The sequence below is a fragment of the Thamnophis elegans genome, chromosome 10 (genome assembly GCF_009769535.1).
Source record: "Thamnophis elegans isolate rThaEle1 chromosome 10, rThaEle1.pri, whole genome shotgun sequence".
In the NCBI taxonomy this organism is placed as follows: Eukaryota; Metazoa; Chordata; class Lepidosauria; order Squamata; family Colubridae; genus Thamnophis; species Thamnophis elegans.
Window position 1 is genome coordinate 9,028,072 of NC_045550.1, and position 14,140 is coordinate 9,042,211.

The window sequence follows — 14,140 nt, forward strand, 5'->3', positions numbered from 1 at the left end:
GGCTGAAAGCCCTATGAAGCGGTATATAAGTCTAACTGCCATTGCTACTCTGAAACACTCTAATTTATTTGAACCCAATCCTGTGCCCCACTATTTTCATTTTATATCCATACATATCCTGATTTTTTGTTTGTTTTTAAGTCTTTCAGCTAGAACTAGTTTTCATTTGATTAAGACAGGTGATGTAAAGGAGCAGAGTTGATAATTCATTCTCCAGATTTTCTTTCCCCAATTTGGTACCCACCAGCTGTCTTGGGGTTGCAGATGCTACAATTCCCAGCCAGTATGGTGATGCTAACAGACATTCTGTGACTTGTAGGTAACGGCTTAATGTGTTATTTAGTATTGGGTTTAATTCCGTTTTATCTTCTCAAAACAATAAACTGTCATATAAATTGTTCTTAATGTGCAATGTCTTTTTGCTTACAGCAGCTGCCAGTGAAATTAAGATAATTGTCATTAATGTTACCGTTGCGATACCATTTTTTTTAAAAAAAGGAGATGCAGTAAAAGATAAAGAGACCGTCCAGTGTTCATATAGATATGTTCATTTTGTCTTATTTCAAATGCACGTTGCATTCTTTGTAAATGTCTTCAAATTTCCTGGGGGATTCCTGGCACTTTCATATCCAAGAATAAAACAAGTATTGGTGTTTTTTATTTTTTAAATTGGCCAAAGTTGGACATCCCAGCAGAAAATCTACATACTTAGAGAAATTTACATTTGTTCACACATACTGTAGCAGGATTGTTTTATTAAGCTTTCATATCTATATTAGGCAGGAGACTTTTGGGACAAAGAGATATTTGAATTTGATAAATGGCATGCTATTATTTTCTTTACTTTGCAGGGACAATATAGACCTTCTGATTTACTATGTCCAGAGACGTATACTTGGATACCCCTTGAGCAGTGTCTGCCTTCTCTTGAGCATTCAAAATATTCTCGCCTCAATCAAGACTTGAAAATAGGTAGGTGCATAACTTCAGTTCATTGGAACTTTTGCAGACACCTTCAGTCTATAATGTACTAAATGGATACTTGTGTTCTGCTACGAAACTGTGTGATTGGGCTTGATAAATTGACACTTACAGTTTAAAAATTAATGAATAGTTAGCATCAGAGCATGTTAATAATAATAATAATAATATAAGAAATACTAATGATCTGATGGTCATTTCAAAAAATCCTTTCTTAGCGAAGACCTGGAAGCCAAGAGGAACATATGTGCCAAATTTAAAGTTTGTAGGCTTTACAGTTCTGGAGATTTTGTGATGCTGCATGAGTGGTATTTCACTTTTATATATACCGTGTTTCCCCGAAAATAAGACTTATTTTCTTTTTATCCGCAAAATATGGCTTGGGCCTTATTATGAGGGGAGGGTTTATTGTTTTTTGGTTTGCCGGGCGGCTGCTCTCTTCCGAGTGGGCTCCCAAAGAACCGGGCACAGCCTCATGGGTGAATGGCTGTGTTGCGCTGTCGCAGTAGCGCAACGCAACAGCCATGAAGCGACCACGCTCACGAGTAGCCACCCGGCAAACCCCCTTTCCAGCGCCATTCACTGACCACCTGTTTGCTGCCGCCCGACCCCCGTGGCTTGGCGCCTTCAAAATGCCAGTGAATGACGCTCTGCATGGCTGGAGGGGGGGTGCATGAGTGGCTGTTCTGCTCCTGCTCGCACGCCTCCCACCTCACGATGCCCTGGCCCAGCTCTCCCTGCAGAGCCAGGGCACCTCCGCTGCTGCCACCACCGCCATCCAGCATGGCTTTTTCGGCGGCTTCCAAACCGAGTCTTCCAGCAGTGGCCACTCTGGGCGTATGCTCTATGGTTGTGGGCCAGCTGCCGGCAGAGCATACAACCATAGAGCGTACATCCAGAGCAGCCACTGCTGGAAGACTCAGTTTGGAAGCCGTCGAAAAAGCCATGCTGGGATGGTGGCGGCAGTGGAGGTGCCCTGGCTCTGCAGGGAGAGCTGGGCCAGGACATCGTGAGGCTGGGAGGTGGGTGAACGAGAGTGGAACAGCCGCTCGCACAACCCCCACAACCCACAGAGCGTATGTTGCCGAAACTTTGCCAAGACAATCTCAATCTTACACGGGAAAAGACCCGAATATATCGACTATTCCTTTAGAATTTTTCACAAGCTATTATGTTACCTAAGAAAAAATCCTATAGTCCCTTTCATATATTCACCAGTGTCAAGTGCTGAAATAACACGATGGTAATGGAGTAATGGAAACACACACACATGTACATATAGCCTCGTTGAACAAACTCTTCCATAGGAATGCCCTGGGAAATATTTGTATCCTGTGCAATGTGACATTTTGTGTAAAGATAAAATATTTGTACGAGGTAGTGTGAGGAAGTGGGAAGAACTTATGTTTTCCACTACATTTCATCGTCTGCTCCTGAGGAATATATGAATTAGGGCACAGTCTCACATTATATGGCATTATAGAGCTAAAGAAAAATACGCTTCTCTTTGAAAGGCCCTGTTTGTGTCCTACGCAATATTTTTATGCTTCTTTAAAATGTGAGGCTTTTCCTGGCATTGATCTTTAGGCAAAACCTATTGCTTCCTAAATTATTTTGTTATAGAAGTAAATGGTTCTGTTTATAAATATGAAAGTGCTTACTCATGTCTGAATACTTTATCCAGAAGAAAGTAAATCAATTTATAGTTGGTGAGAGTTTTTTTTTTCATGCTGTTTTCCTTGAACAGTACAGCATGTAATGAGGAGCTTTTTGACTTTGGCTGATCTGTAAAGTCTGAATTGATTCTGAGATTAAAACAATGCCAAAATACGCCTTGCCCGTAAGAAGAAGATTACACTGCTTTATAAATTGAATTCAAACAAAACCATCTGACTAGGAGACGGACAAAATGCTGCTTTGAATAGGTGGTCTAGAAAAAATTTCCAAGATGAAGGAACTAATACCCAAATAATAATAGTGATCTTAGCTTAAAGAATTTGAACGTTTGTACCAATTCTACTTGAAAATAATAAATATTAAAGTCTGCCTCTTTGTCCATAGTGAATGCATAAGTCCAGATACAATATGAATTCAAGCTTGGGTCCTGTGGCTTAAGGAAATTAAAACATAATGCCTGCTGTAAATGGGAGCCATCAAGGTTTATGCAGCTACCATCCCAGGGCTTGTCTCCTGCAGAATACTGCCTTTACAGTCATCAGTTTAAAAAAAGGCCTTTAATTACAATGTAATGAATATTGGCTTAGACCAGTGTTTCCCAAACTTTTGACATATGTGTACCCCTTCTATAATTTTCGTAACGCTGAGTACCCCTCATAAAAAACATATGCTTTAATAAAAATCAAAATATTTTTATTTTTTTGGTACATACGCAAAATAAACGAAAGTTATAAAGAACGTTTATTTGATTCAATGAGAAGGATGAAATTGTTTATGTTGAGATGACAGATCATCATAATTTGGTTCCCTGGTTGTTAATTATAATTGAGATGCGGTTCCACGTCCAATAGTCTCTTCCTTTTTTTCGACTTAATGTCTACAAATGCAGAAAAAGCAACTTCGCATAAATATGAAGTTGGAAAAGGCAAGATGTATTTCAGGACTTTTTCTGTTAAAACCGGATACACATCTTGCATTTGTAACCAGAATGATGTTAAAGTATGACGCGCCTATTTCCTTGTTCAGTGGGCGCAGCTAAGCACGGTGCAGTGCTATTCCCACGTGATCCCCACCAAACTCCGGTGCAACGCGTACCCCCACCAAACTCTTCCCGTACCCCTGGGGGTACGCGTACCACACTTTGGGAAACACTGGCTTAGACAGACAGTGGTATGCTCTGTTTCACATGCTATAGTTTGCTATATCAATGTGTGTTATGCTATTGAGTTCATAAGAGTTTGATAGACCACCCAATTCATAAAATAGTTGTCATAATTGAACAATGTAAGAAGACAGAGTTATCTTATCAATAGTTGTAAATGAACACCAGCTTACTTCGTTTCAAAAATGTATCTTTTACTGAATCTGGTGAGATAGAAATATTATTTATACTAATAGTGATACTTGTTAGCTACCTTTGGAAGAATTATTTAGCGATATTCATTTATTGGTGATCATTTCTTCAGACCTATCACACCATAATCTATCATGCCAAAGCTTGGTTTTATGGATGTGTATCAGTATAGCAGTTAGTGATGAAAATCTATTGTAATGGCTATCAGGAATCTTCTCATTTTTTTCAGATTGGGAATTGATTTGGCTTTAGTGGGACATAAAAGCTAGTGAGTGAAGCCAAGGGCTGTCTGTCTGTCTGTCTGTCTCTTTTTCTCTTTCTCTCTCTCTTTAATTAAACTTTTTTAAAATTAAAGATAATTAATATGATAACTCGCTTGAGTTCATGATGAATGTTCTAGGTTCTATCAACCTAAAACCAACCATGTCAAAATACATTTTAGACTAGAGAGTTCTACTGCCTTATAATTTTCAGAGGTATCATGCAACTCCAGATAGTAGACTTCTAGTTTAAGCAGTTCAAATACACTTCTCTGTTCCAGTATTAAAATGTTTTTTAAACAGCTACATGCTGGGGAAAAACAAAAAGGATTCTTTCTATAGCACAAAGTAAACATCATCTTCACTAGTTTGGATTTAAATTCAATTCAATCCTCTATTGTCAATGCACAACGAGTAAAATAAAGACCAGTTATTTTAACACAGATGTAGCCAATTGGTACCAATTTTATTTTGCTTTTTACTTTGCAAATTTCAAGACATATATGCATAGAAGCCAAATAAATAAAATAATTTTGCAGTCCGAGATAGTACTGAACAACCTGTGCAATGTTCCTCAGACTTTTAAGGTGAACAGAATGATCATATAGTGGTACTTAACCATTTAATACTTATGTGATTGTGAAGCAGACATGAACATAATGCAGGAACAAGATCTACAGAAGAAACGTTCTATATGATTTTCTAGCATCGTTTTTATTTGCTTCTCTTTTATAAAGAAGCAAATTACAGTTGTCTATTGAAAAGATAATATAGGCTGCATGATTGTTACTATAATTATTGCCAAATAATAAGACATATGTTTATATATACTGATGTAGCCAGCAAAATTTTACACCTCTTTTAATGAACCAAGCTTATATCCCAAGTACTTAAGAATTCATTAGAAATAAATTTTATTTTTAATAAACAATTTTTAATACAGTATATTGTGATATACTGTATTGTGATATACTGTATCTTTGTGATGGATAGGTTTGAAACAACACATTGAAAGTTATGAAACAGACTTATTTTCTCATAGTTCTTAGCAAAATGTAGAAGGTTATTGTTCCATAAGTTACGGAAGACATAAAATGTGTTGATTTATTCCCAGAATTGCTTTAACGTCTTACATTTTGGATCTTGCATCTGTTCTTAATTAACTTTATAAACACTTGAAGGCATTTGAAGTTCACAGTCCAATATGATTCTTGATCATAAAATATGTTTAAACAGTACAGATAGTGCTAATGAGCTGCATCCAAATTTGTCAACTGAACTTTAGTATATGCAAGGAAACCCTAATAAGTAGATGAATCGCTGATGGTTCAATAATTCTAGCTAAGCTGTGATAAAAAAGAGAACATTTTATCTGAACAAAGAATGTTTGTTATGTAAGCAGAAACATGTTAATCTTTGCTGATAAACAATTCTTCTCCAAATTAATGGAAGCATGTTTATGATGATTATAATTTTGTAAGATTTCAGTTTCCCATCAACTAGAAGGGGGAAAAATGGAACTAGTGTTAAAGTAACATTTATTGTGTTCATAGGATGAAGTCTAAAATCATGTCACTACAACATTACAGTGTTTTATATTCCATGGGGATGATAGACACCTGACACGAGTGATGTTGAGCTGGCCACACCCATTCTGCCCACGCCCCCACGCCCCCCGAGGTCAAACACAATCCTGATGCAGCCCTCAATGAAATAGAGTTTGCCACCCCTGGTCTAAAGCATAATATCCTATCCTGAGTCCACATAGTAAGGCAAAAGCCATGAACCAACAACCCAGATTAAAAAAATCAGCCAAGAATACTTAAAAGCAGACAACAGCACAGCTTAGAGTTCAGTCAACAAAGTGCAATATACAAACTAGTCAGGCCCAGAGAAGAGTCAAGAGTTTGTAACAATATTATGTAAGGTTTGGAGTTAAGGGACAAAATTCTTTCAGGATTTGACTACCTCCAGACAGTCTTAATTGCTGCAAGTTCAAATATTGGACTCTTCAGTAGTTATATTCTATAGTACCCAGTGGTGGGTTGCTTATCCCGTTCCAACTGGTTTGGTTGGAACGGGGCCGGCGGCGTCCTCGTGCATGAGCGCAGTTCACGCATACGTCTTAGCGCCTGCACAATGCTCCAGCTGCTCGCGGAAAATCGTGCAGGTGCTGTATGTGCCATGCGCCCGCGTGGAAGCGCAGAAGCCTTCAAAGACCGGTAAGGAGCGCAGGTGGGCGGGTGGGCCCTTTGCCGTTCCCAGAAGTTACTTACTTCCGGGTTCGCCGACCAACCGGTTCGCGGGGACCGCCGCGAACTGGTTGAAACCCACCCCTGATAGTACCTTGAGCCAAAGGGGTTATTTCAAGCAGTTAAGCATTTCATTGTTTCTACCCTTTGGTTCTATATGCCGTAGTGTCACAAGTTTCCCCAAATTTGAGAACCATCCTTTACTGTCCCAGTTTGTTAACCTTGGACTTTAATTTCTCCAGGATTGGACAGATGAGAATAGTGGAAGATAAATCTACTGATGTCTCAGTGTTAGGCTTTGGTGCCACCAAATCTTAAGATTCCTTGCTCTTTCCCTTTCTAACTCTTTTTTCAATAGACAGAAATTTATCCAGACAGCGTTAACTTTTGTTTTATTAAAATACAGATATTGGCCAAAACTTCTATCATGAAAAATGATTAAATTGAATTTAAAAAGTAGCATAGTATGCTGTGTATATATATACTTCATGGTATATTCTTGTAAAATTGATCCTGACAGATCAGTATTATTGTCTGGGAATGCCAGAACCATTTATAAGTAATCAAGAATTGTATCATTTTTATGTGTCATTCTTTAACAGCTGTAAAGGGTTTTTAGATTCCGTTATACTCAGTTAAAACCATTCTGTTGAAGGGTTACAATGAACAAAGTGGGTTTTTTTCTTTTGACTGGCTCTTGGCATTAAAACAATAGCTGAATTCAAACTGACTAAATAACTAATACTGTTGCTGTGACAGGAACTCTTGGCTTTTTTGAGATTAGTTTATACATAAAGCTACATTAAAAGAATATGGGGAGCATTGGAAGCGTTAATTTAACTTGAGGGCGTGGTTTGGTACTTTTTGATAGCTTTTTATTCTGAAATTTACAGTTTTTTAAAGACAAGTTAGACACCAGTCTTTTAAAAAGGGAATAATCTGTTAAAAGTTCTGGATTAAAATTATTACTTTTGTGTATGTATATATGTGTGGATCTAACTAACTGCAGATATGTTCCAAAACCTTTAACATGATTTCTATTTCTCTGTTTTTTTATTGTTATGGATCTACTTGGTTCTTTTCCTGGTATTCAAGATCTAATAATTAAATTCCAAATGTACCATCAGAGACGGCAGGAGTAGAACAAAGGATGTGAATTCAAACTTGACCCATTAGTACTTGTCATCATGTTTCTTTTAGTTTCCTATAGTACTTTTTTTAGAAATGCACATATAACTCCTGGGACACATGAAGGAGAATAGAATGAACTGGCACTAAACAGTTAAAACACAAAAATGTTTTGTACATTTCTATTTTTAACATTTATTTTAGTATTTTAACTATAATTCGCCTATTACAATTGGGGCTTTAATAATTTTGTGAGGGCAGCATAAAAAAATGAGGTCAGAAGCTATCATTGAGGACATTCTAGTGTGAACTATTTGTGGTCTTACCTACTATCTGTATGATCTTTATTAAATCATGGTATTGTACTCAAAGAGTGCTGCATTTACCCGTAATGCTGACACAATTCTTTAAATTATGGTTGCTGGAACTGTTTGTGCTAGTAATGCAAACATAATGCAAAGCCACAATGGGGAGTTAATCCATTATTTTAACTAAACCCAAATAAATTACATCATATAGAAACGGGTTGTGTTATAATACTGACTTCTTGTCTAGTCAGCCAGTCTCAACATGAATGGACTTTGCATTGCAGTTCTAGAATTCAAAAAGTGTATCCTGTGGGCATACATAGCCCGCCAGTGCCTATTGTGTGATTACCAGAGCTCCCACATAAATGTTGAGTTTTCCAACTGTGTTATGTTTGGATTGGACGTCAAGTGTATTTTACGAAAAACACACAAAAATGAGTGATACTTTAAAGCGTGCCTCTTGACATAATACACAATCTCATGCAATCCTCCAGGGTAATGTTCTGACTCCTTTCTCAGATAGTTTCTTATTCAGTAGCAAGCCTGATGATTAGCTAGTTGCTTAATTATGGCTAATGAAGAGCCAAATGGTCAAGGCTCTGGTCTAGTTACACAGTTGTAACTAAATATCTATCTATCTTAAAGGCAAGAATACAAAATTACGATTAAAAGATTGAAGGGAGCGGGGAGGGGGGGATCTACTATTAATCCCTCAACCAACTCAAGCGAAATACTTACGGTATCTTGCTCACTTGATGTAAGCTGCTAGCTCATATTTATATTTCTGTCTTTGTTTGCCATATAAATCCTAGTGATGAAGTATTACTTAATTACTTTCAGAAAAGCACTTCCTGGCATAGTCTTGCATGGACAGATTTAAACACATAATCCTTCCTTCATGTGATTAGTGTATATTTGTAATTACCTTGTACATATCCATAAATAACTAAGACACTTGGATTGAAATTATAATTTGTGTAATTATAATTTGACTCAGTCTGTTCCTTAGAGTTTGTAACGAGAGAGAGAGAGAGAGAGAGAGAGAGAGAGAGAGAGAGAGAGAGAGAGAGAGAGAGAGAGAGAGAACTGCCTGTATCAAAAATATTTCTTAAGAATTTAGAGCGTTTAAGTCAATTTATACTGATATTAACTGAGTATAACATAAACTTAATGAGTAAATAAATAAAAATAACATTTACACTAGAAAATAGTAGAAAAATAGGCAGGTGGAATTGGGATTAGAGTTTTTTGCAACTGGATAGATGTGGATTGCAGATTTAGCAATCTCATTTTCATTTCATCTTTGTTCATTTCAATGGGTTTTGTTTGTTTTCTTAATTTATTTGGTAATACTTATGTAAAAGATTTCTACTTATTATTCAGAGAGGTACCTAGAATTCAATTAAAGACAACTAGGAATATTGTATGACATTCAGACCATAGTTAAATCAGATTTTATTGTAGTAGACATGATTTCTTCAAACACTGGCAAATAAAAAAAAATAGTTATAAGGCAGCATCTAATAAAGTCAACAAAATCTGGATCTAGGAGCAGTTGAAATAAGAAAGAAATGCTTCTCCAATCTCAAATTTCAATGTTTGGTAAAAGAAATAGGATTGGAAAATATGAGAGTCTCGAAATGGGTCTTTGTGGATGTTTGTTTAAAGATATGATTTAGTGCCAGAATATTCAGGTTGCAGCTCATAAGGTTAAATAACTCTTCTGTTTCTTTCTAAGAACTTAAACTCATTTTATGATGAACTTGCTTGAAACTGAAATTCTTTGCAGAATGTCCCCCCCAAATTTTTAATCAAAAGAGTAGAAATACATAAATCTGATAGAATGTTAGAAAGTCTACAACAGTGCTGAAGATGTATGGACTTCAGCTGGCTGGGGGATTCTGGGAATTGAAGTCCGCGCATCTTCAGGTGACCAAGGTTGAGAAACACTAGTCTACACATGGCTAATTGTTCAAAAAGCCACTAACAAGTTGAGTCACTGTTGGGGATTTGATTGCATTTGTCAATATTAAAAAGAAAAGTAAATTTGGACTTGTTGAACAACACACAACATGGAGCCTTATGTTCCTTTTATGTTTTGTTATGTTTGAAACAAAATGAATAAATAGTGATTAAAGGATGCTGTGCTTTGCACATAGATATCCATATCCTGAAACATTCTCAAGGAGAAAGGAGTCTCAAGTCTTTGTAAATTCTACTGCTATAATGAAGAGGCTAGAGAGAAAGTTGGCATTGTTTTGACACAAAACTTTTCCTACTGATATAGGCTGCCAGTTTCCCATAACAAACTTGTACAATAATTTGAGATTATCAAGTGTTTGGATTCATTCCGCTTTCTGTTGATTTGTGTGCTTTTATAAATACATGGCTTCAAAGTAGGGGGCCTTTCCATTCATGCTTTATATTATTGCATCAATTCAGCCTATTTTATAAAAATATCTCCAGATAAATTGTGAAATGAGTTTCAAAGCTTAAAATGAGTTTCTTAAAATCCTAGTTATAATTTGTTTAAAAATCTATTTTTTCTTAATCAAATATAAAAATATACCTTAGTAACAGATGTTCAGTGTTAAATTTAACAACGGAAAACATCATGTTTCAGTTATTGCTTGTTTCTTGAATGAAGTCTCTTATACAACTATTTCAATTTTGTTCTGCATTATAACCCATCCTATGAACAATTATAAAATGGCACCGATTCTATAATTACTTTATTCAGTAATAATAAATAATGTCTTGACATAAAAAGTGCAAGCCTACTATGGTTTTATAGGAAGAGTAAAATAAGACTAACTCCAAATGGGAAGGTTTTATGAAGGGATATGACCCCTTGAGGTAAGTCTAGTAAAGCATTTTTATATATTTTGTATATATTTTGTATGATTCAATTTTTTTCATGTATACTCTAAACTTGTAATAATATATTTTTAAAGAGCATATAGCACTTTTTACTCAAGCACAATTAAACATTTTAAACCTTGAACAATTATTTTAAGCAGCTACCTTAGCAAAGCTTACTTGTTTCCTGATATTTATATTAGACATAGCTTGCATACTTCAAAATAGTAGTGGTGAACAAATAAAATCTTTGTAACGTGCATGGTTTCCTATACTTAAAACCTGAATAGAACTAATTCAGAGAAATCCATAAGGCTGTGATCACGCTGCTTACGAAAACCAGGCTTGAAGCTGAAAACCAAGATAAATTCACCTATCCAGTATTTTAAGTTTCTTCCATATGATGCACTTTCTAAACATAAAATTGCTGCCCTGTACAGTTTGATGTCATCTGAAAAGAACCTAACATGTTAATTTTCATTTAGCCATTACAGCTTGTTAATATTTCTGTTTCCTTTTTCAGTTGATGAAGGGATGGTAAAGGAACTTGATCAAGTTCAGGTTCTCCATAAGAGATCAGTTATGCCTTACAGGATGTATAGAAGGAATCGAAAAGGACCAAGCGATGAAGAAACTGTACAGCAATATGCAGCTCTCGTGGGACAGGCGTGTTCAGAGAGGATGTTGCTATTTCGGAGCTGAATATTCATTCTGTATATGTTCCAGAATGATGTTTTATCATACATATTACATATCTCTGCTTTTTTCTGTTGTTATGCCTATTGAATAAGCACTGTGTACCTTTTTTCTGCCTGGGAATGAACATGTTGACAAACTTTAGCATAAAACATTGATTTTGAGTCTTTATATTAAGGGCTTGTCAGAATATTACAATGACCAAGTTCATTAGTTTAAAGACCTCCTTACATTTTCAAATAAGTGAATGGGAAGAATATAAAATTGAGTGGAACATTGGGGGGGGGGAATCGCATTTTGTAGGTATTTGGTAAAGATAATATTTAAAATCAACTAGGTGATGAACTATAGGTTGTTGTGAAATGTATAAATATTTCAGAAATTTTATATTTTCTTTGACTACTATCAGATAATTAAATATTTTGTTCTAGTGTTATTTCAGAATTCAGTTAGCCAGATACTTGTAAGTAAGCAAAAGTTTTGCACTATGCTTCAGTGGGAAAACCCAACCTCTGTCTAGTGGAGTTGGTGACTAGGATTGCTATTATATCATATAATAGAAAGCCATCTAATGTGTATCTATGCATTACATCTTTCAAATTATTCCCTTTTAGATGTTTGCTTTAAATAACATATAATTGTATTGAAATAACCAGGAAGTTTGATGATTTAGGTGTTTGTTTGTTTTTTGTAATTGACATTTTGGGAAAGGTTGAAGGCAAAATGTTTATCAAATTACCAAAGAAATTAATTTTAAAATGTAGATTAAAACATCCCATTTTTTTTATATTCTTAATCGTTATATACATTGTAGTATTCAGAGAATATGCTTGCAATACACCATTAAAAAAAATCCTTCATTTCACACTGAGCAATGTTTTAACTGAGTATCAGAACTTTTGATGTTATCCATTCTGTATTTTAAGCTGTATTTTAAGCTGTAAAATACAAAGCTATGAAATTCAACATTCTGCACTCAGCTGATATTTTTCACACAACTTTGATCAATCTTTTCTCATTATCTAATTCAGCAGGACAGAAGAAGATGAAAATACAGTTAATTGCCTAGATTTTGCCTGTAATTTGGGATGTAATACCCTGTTTCCCCAAAAATAAGACCTCCCCGGATAATAACCCCAATAGGCTTTTGAGCATGTGCACTAAAATAAGCTCTCCCCCAAAAATAAGCCTTCCCCTAAAATATTTAAATGCATGCGCAGCCAGCCCCTACCATTTCCTGGGGGAAACATGCACCATGCGCAGAATGGCCTCACAGAAGCTACTCCCGCAAACCTTAGCTACCACACCCCTTCTCTTAGTGGCGGCTGAAAATAGAGGGGCAGGCCCACTGATGCTAGGGCTGGCAAGAGCCAGAAACAGAGGCAGAACTTCCAGCCCTCTATTGATCAGCTGCAGGCTGCGGTTAAGGGACCTTCTGCACCTCAAAAATAATAAGACCTCCCTGAAAATAAGGCCAAGTGTTTATTTCGGGGGTCAAAAGAAAATAAGACCCTGTCTTATTTTTGGGAAAACATGGTAATAGTATGCACGGAATCAGCCTCCTTTCAGAGACTCTTGCAAGCATACAGTTGTGCATGCTGTATGTTCACAGAAATGCATACATGTTTAGTTAAATATGCTGATATGTTGTCAGGTTGTAGTTTTGACATTATTAGCCATTATTAGAAAAATCACACATTTTCTTAATTAATTCTTAATTTTATTCCTGCATCCACACAAGGTTTGGCATGATCATTGAACCTAATACCAGCCAGTAACAGTGTGATCCATGAACATGGATGCCCTATATGATTATTCTTGCCTTTGAAAGTAACATTTCTTTTTTTCTCTACATAGTTATTTTTATACGTGCAAATTTTACCCAGAATGAATTGCTTGTCTCTTGTAATTATTTTGAACGCTTTTCAGCTGTGGCTAAAATAAGATATATGTTTTTTGAAGTTGGGTCAGACTTAGTCACATGTAGAATAAATTTACTGAAATCAATGCAGCATTAATCCCAATGCTGTTTTGTTTTACAGATTACAGAATACAGTCTGATAGTATTTGATCTAGCATTTAGAATTTAAATAACATACCTAAATGTAAAATATAGGAAGTAAAATAAGTATTATTAAGGTAACATGTAACCTCACCTGGATTAATCTTGCGTGGATTTCATACTCAGAATTTCTGCTTGGAAGATTGACTGTATCTTTATTTCTCCCCAAAGGGCCCATTCTTTAGAGCAATTAGATAATTACAATTAGGCTGTGTCATTTTTATCCAATAAAAATAATTAACTACATATTCAATTGCCACTAGGGGGCACATTCCAACTTGAAAATCAGTAATATATTGTTTGCCATTCCAGCAGTATTCATTATTGTTCTACATCTGGTTTCTCGTCACTTATTATTATTATTATTTTAATCCTGGAAATCTTGATAAGGAAACCATTATTGGAGTCAACTTGTACAGTCATAAAATAGTGGAGAGTCAGTAGAATAAAAATATGTAATTGATATAAAAGCTAAATATTATTTTGTTTGAAGAAAACAACGAAAGTGTTTGAGCCACCAAAAGAACATTGAATAAAGCACGTCAATGATTTCAGGATTCAAT

The 14,140-nt window shown here is 35.7% G+C and overlaps 1 protein-coding gene across 4 annotated transcripts in view; it reads left to right on the forward strand.

Annotated features, from left to right (window-relative positions):
* ATE1 (arginyltransferase 1) overlaps positions 1-13,495 on the forward strand; it is a 73,832-nt gene extending 60,337 nt beyond the window's left edge. For all 4 annotated transcript variants that reach the window (XM_032225117.1, XM_032225120.1, XM_032225121.1 and 1 more), the window contains 2 exons: positions 852-972; positions 11,343-13,495. In XM_032225117.1, coding sequence (XP_032081008.1) covers positions 852-972; positions 11,343-11,521 — 300 coding nt within the window. In that variant the 3' untranslated portion in view covers positions 11,522-13,495. The remainder of the gene's footprint in view (positions 1-851; positions 973-11,342) is intronic.
* Positions 13,496-14,140: the final 645 nt, after the last annotated feature.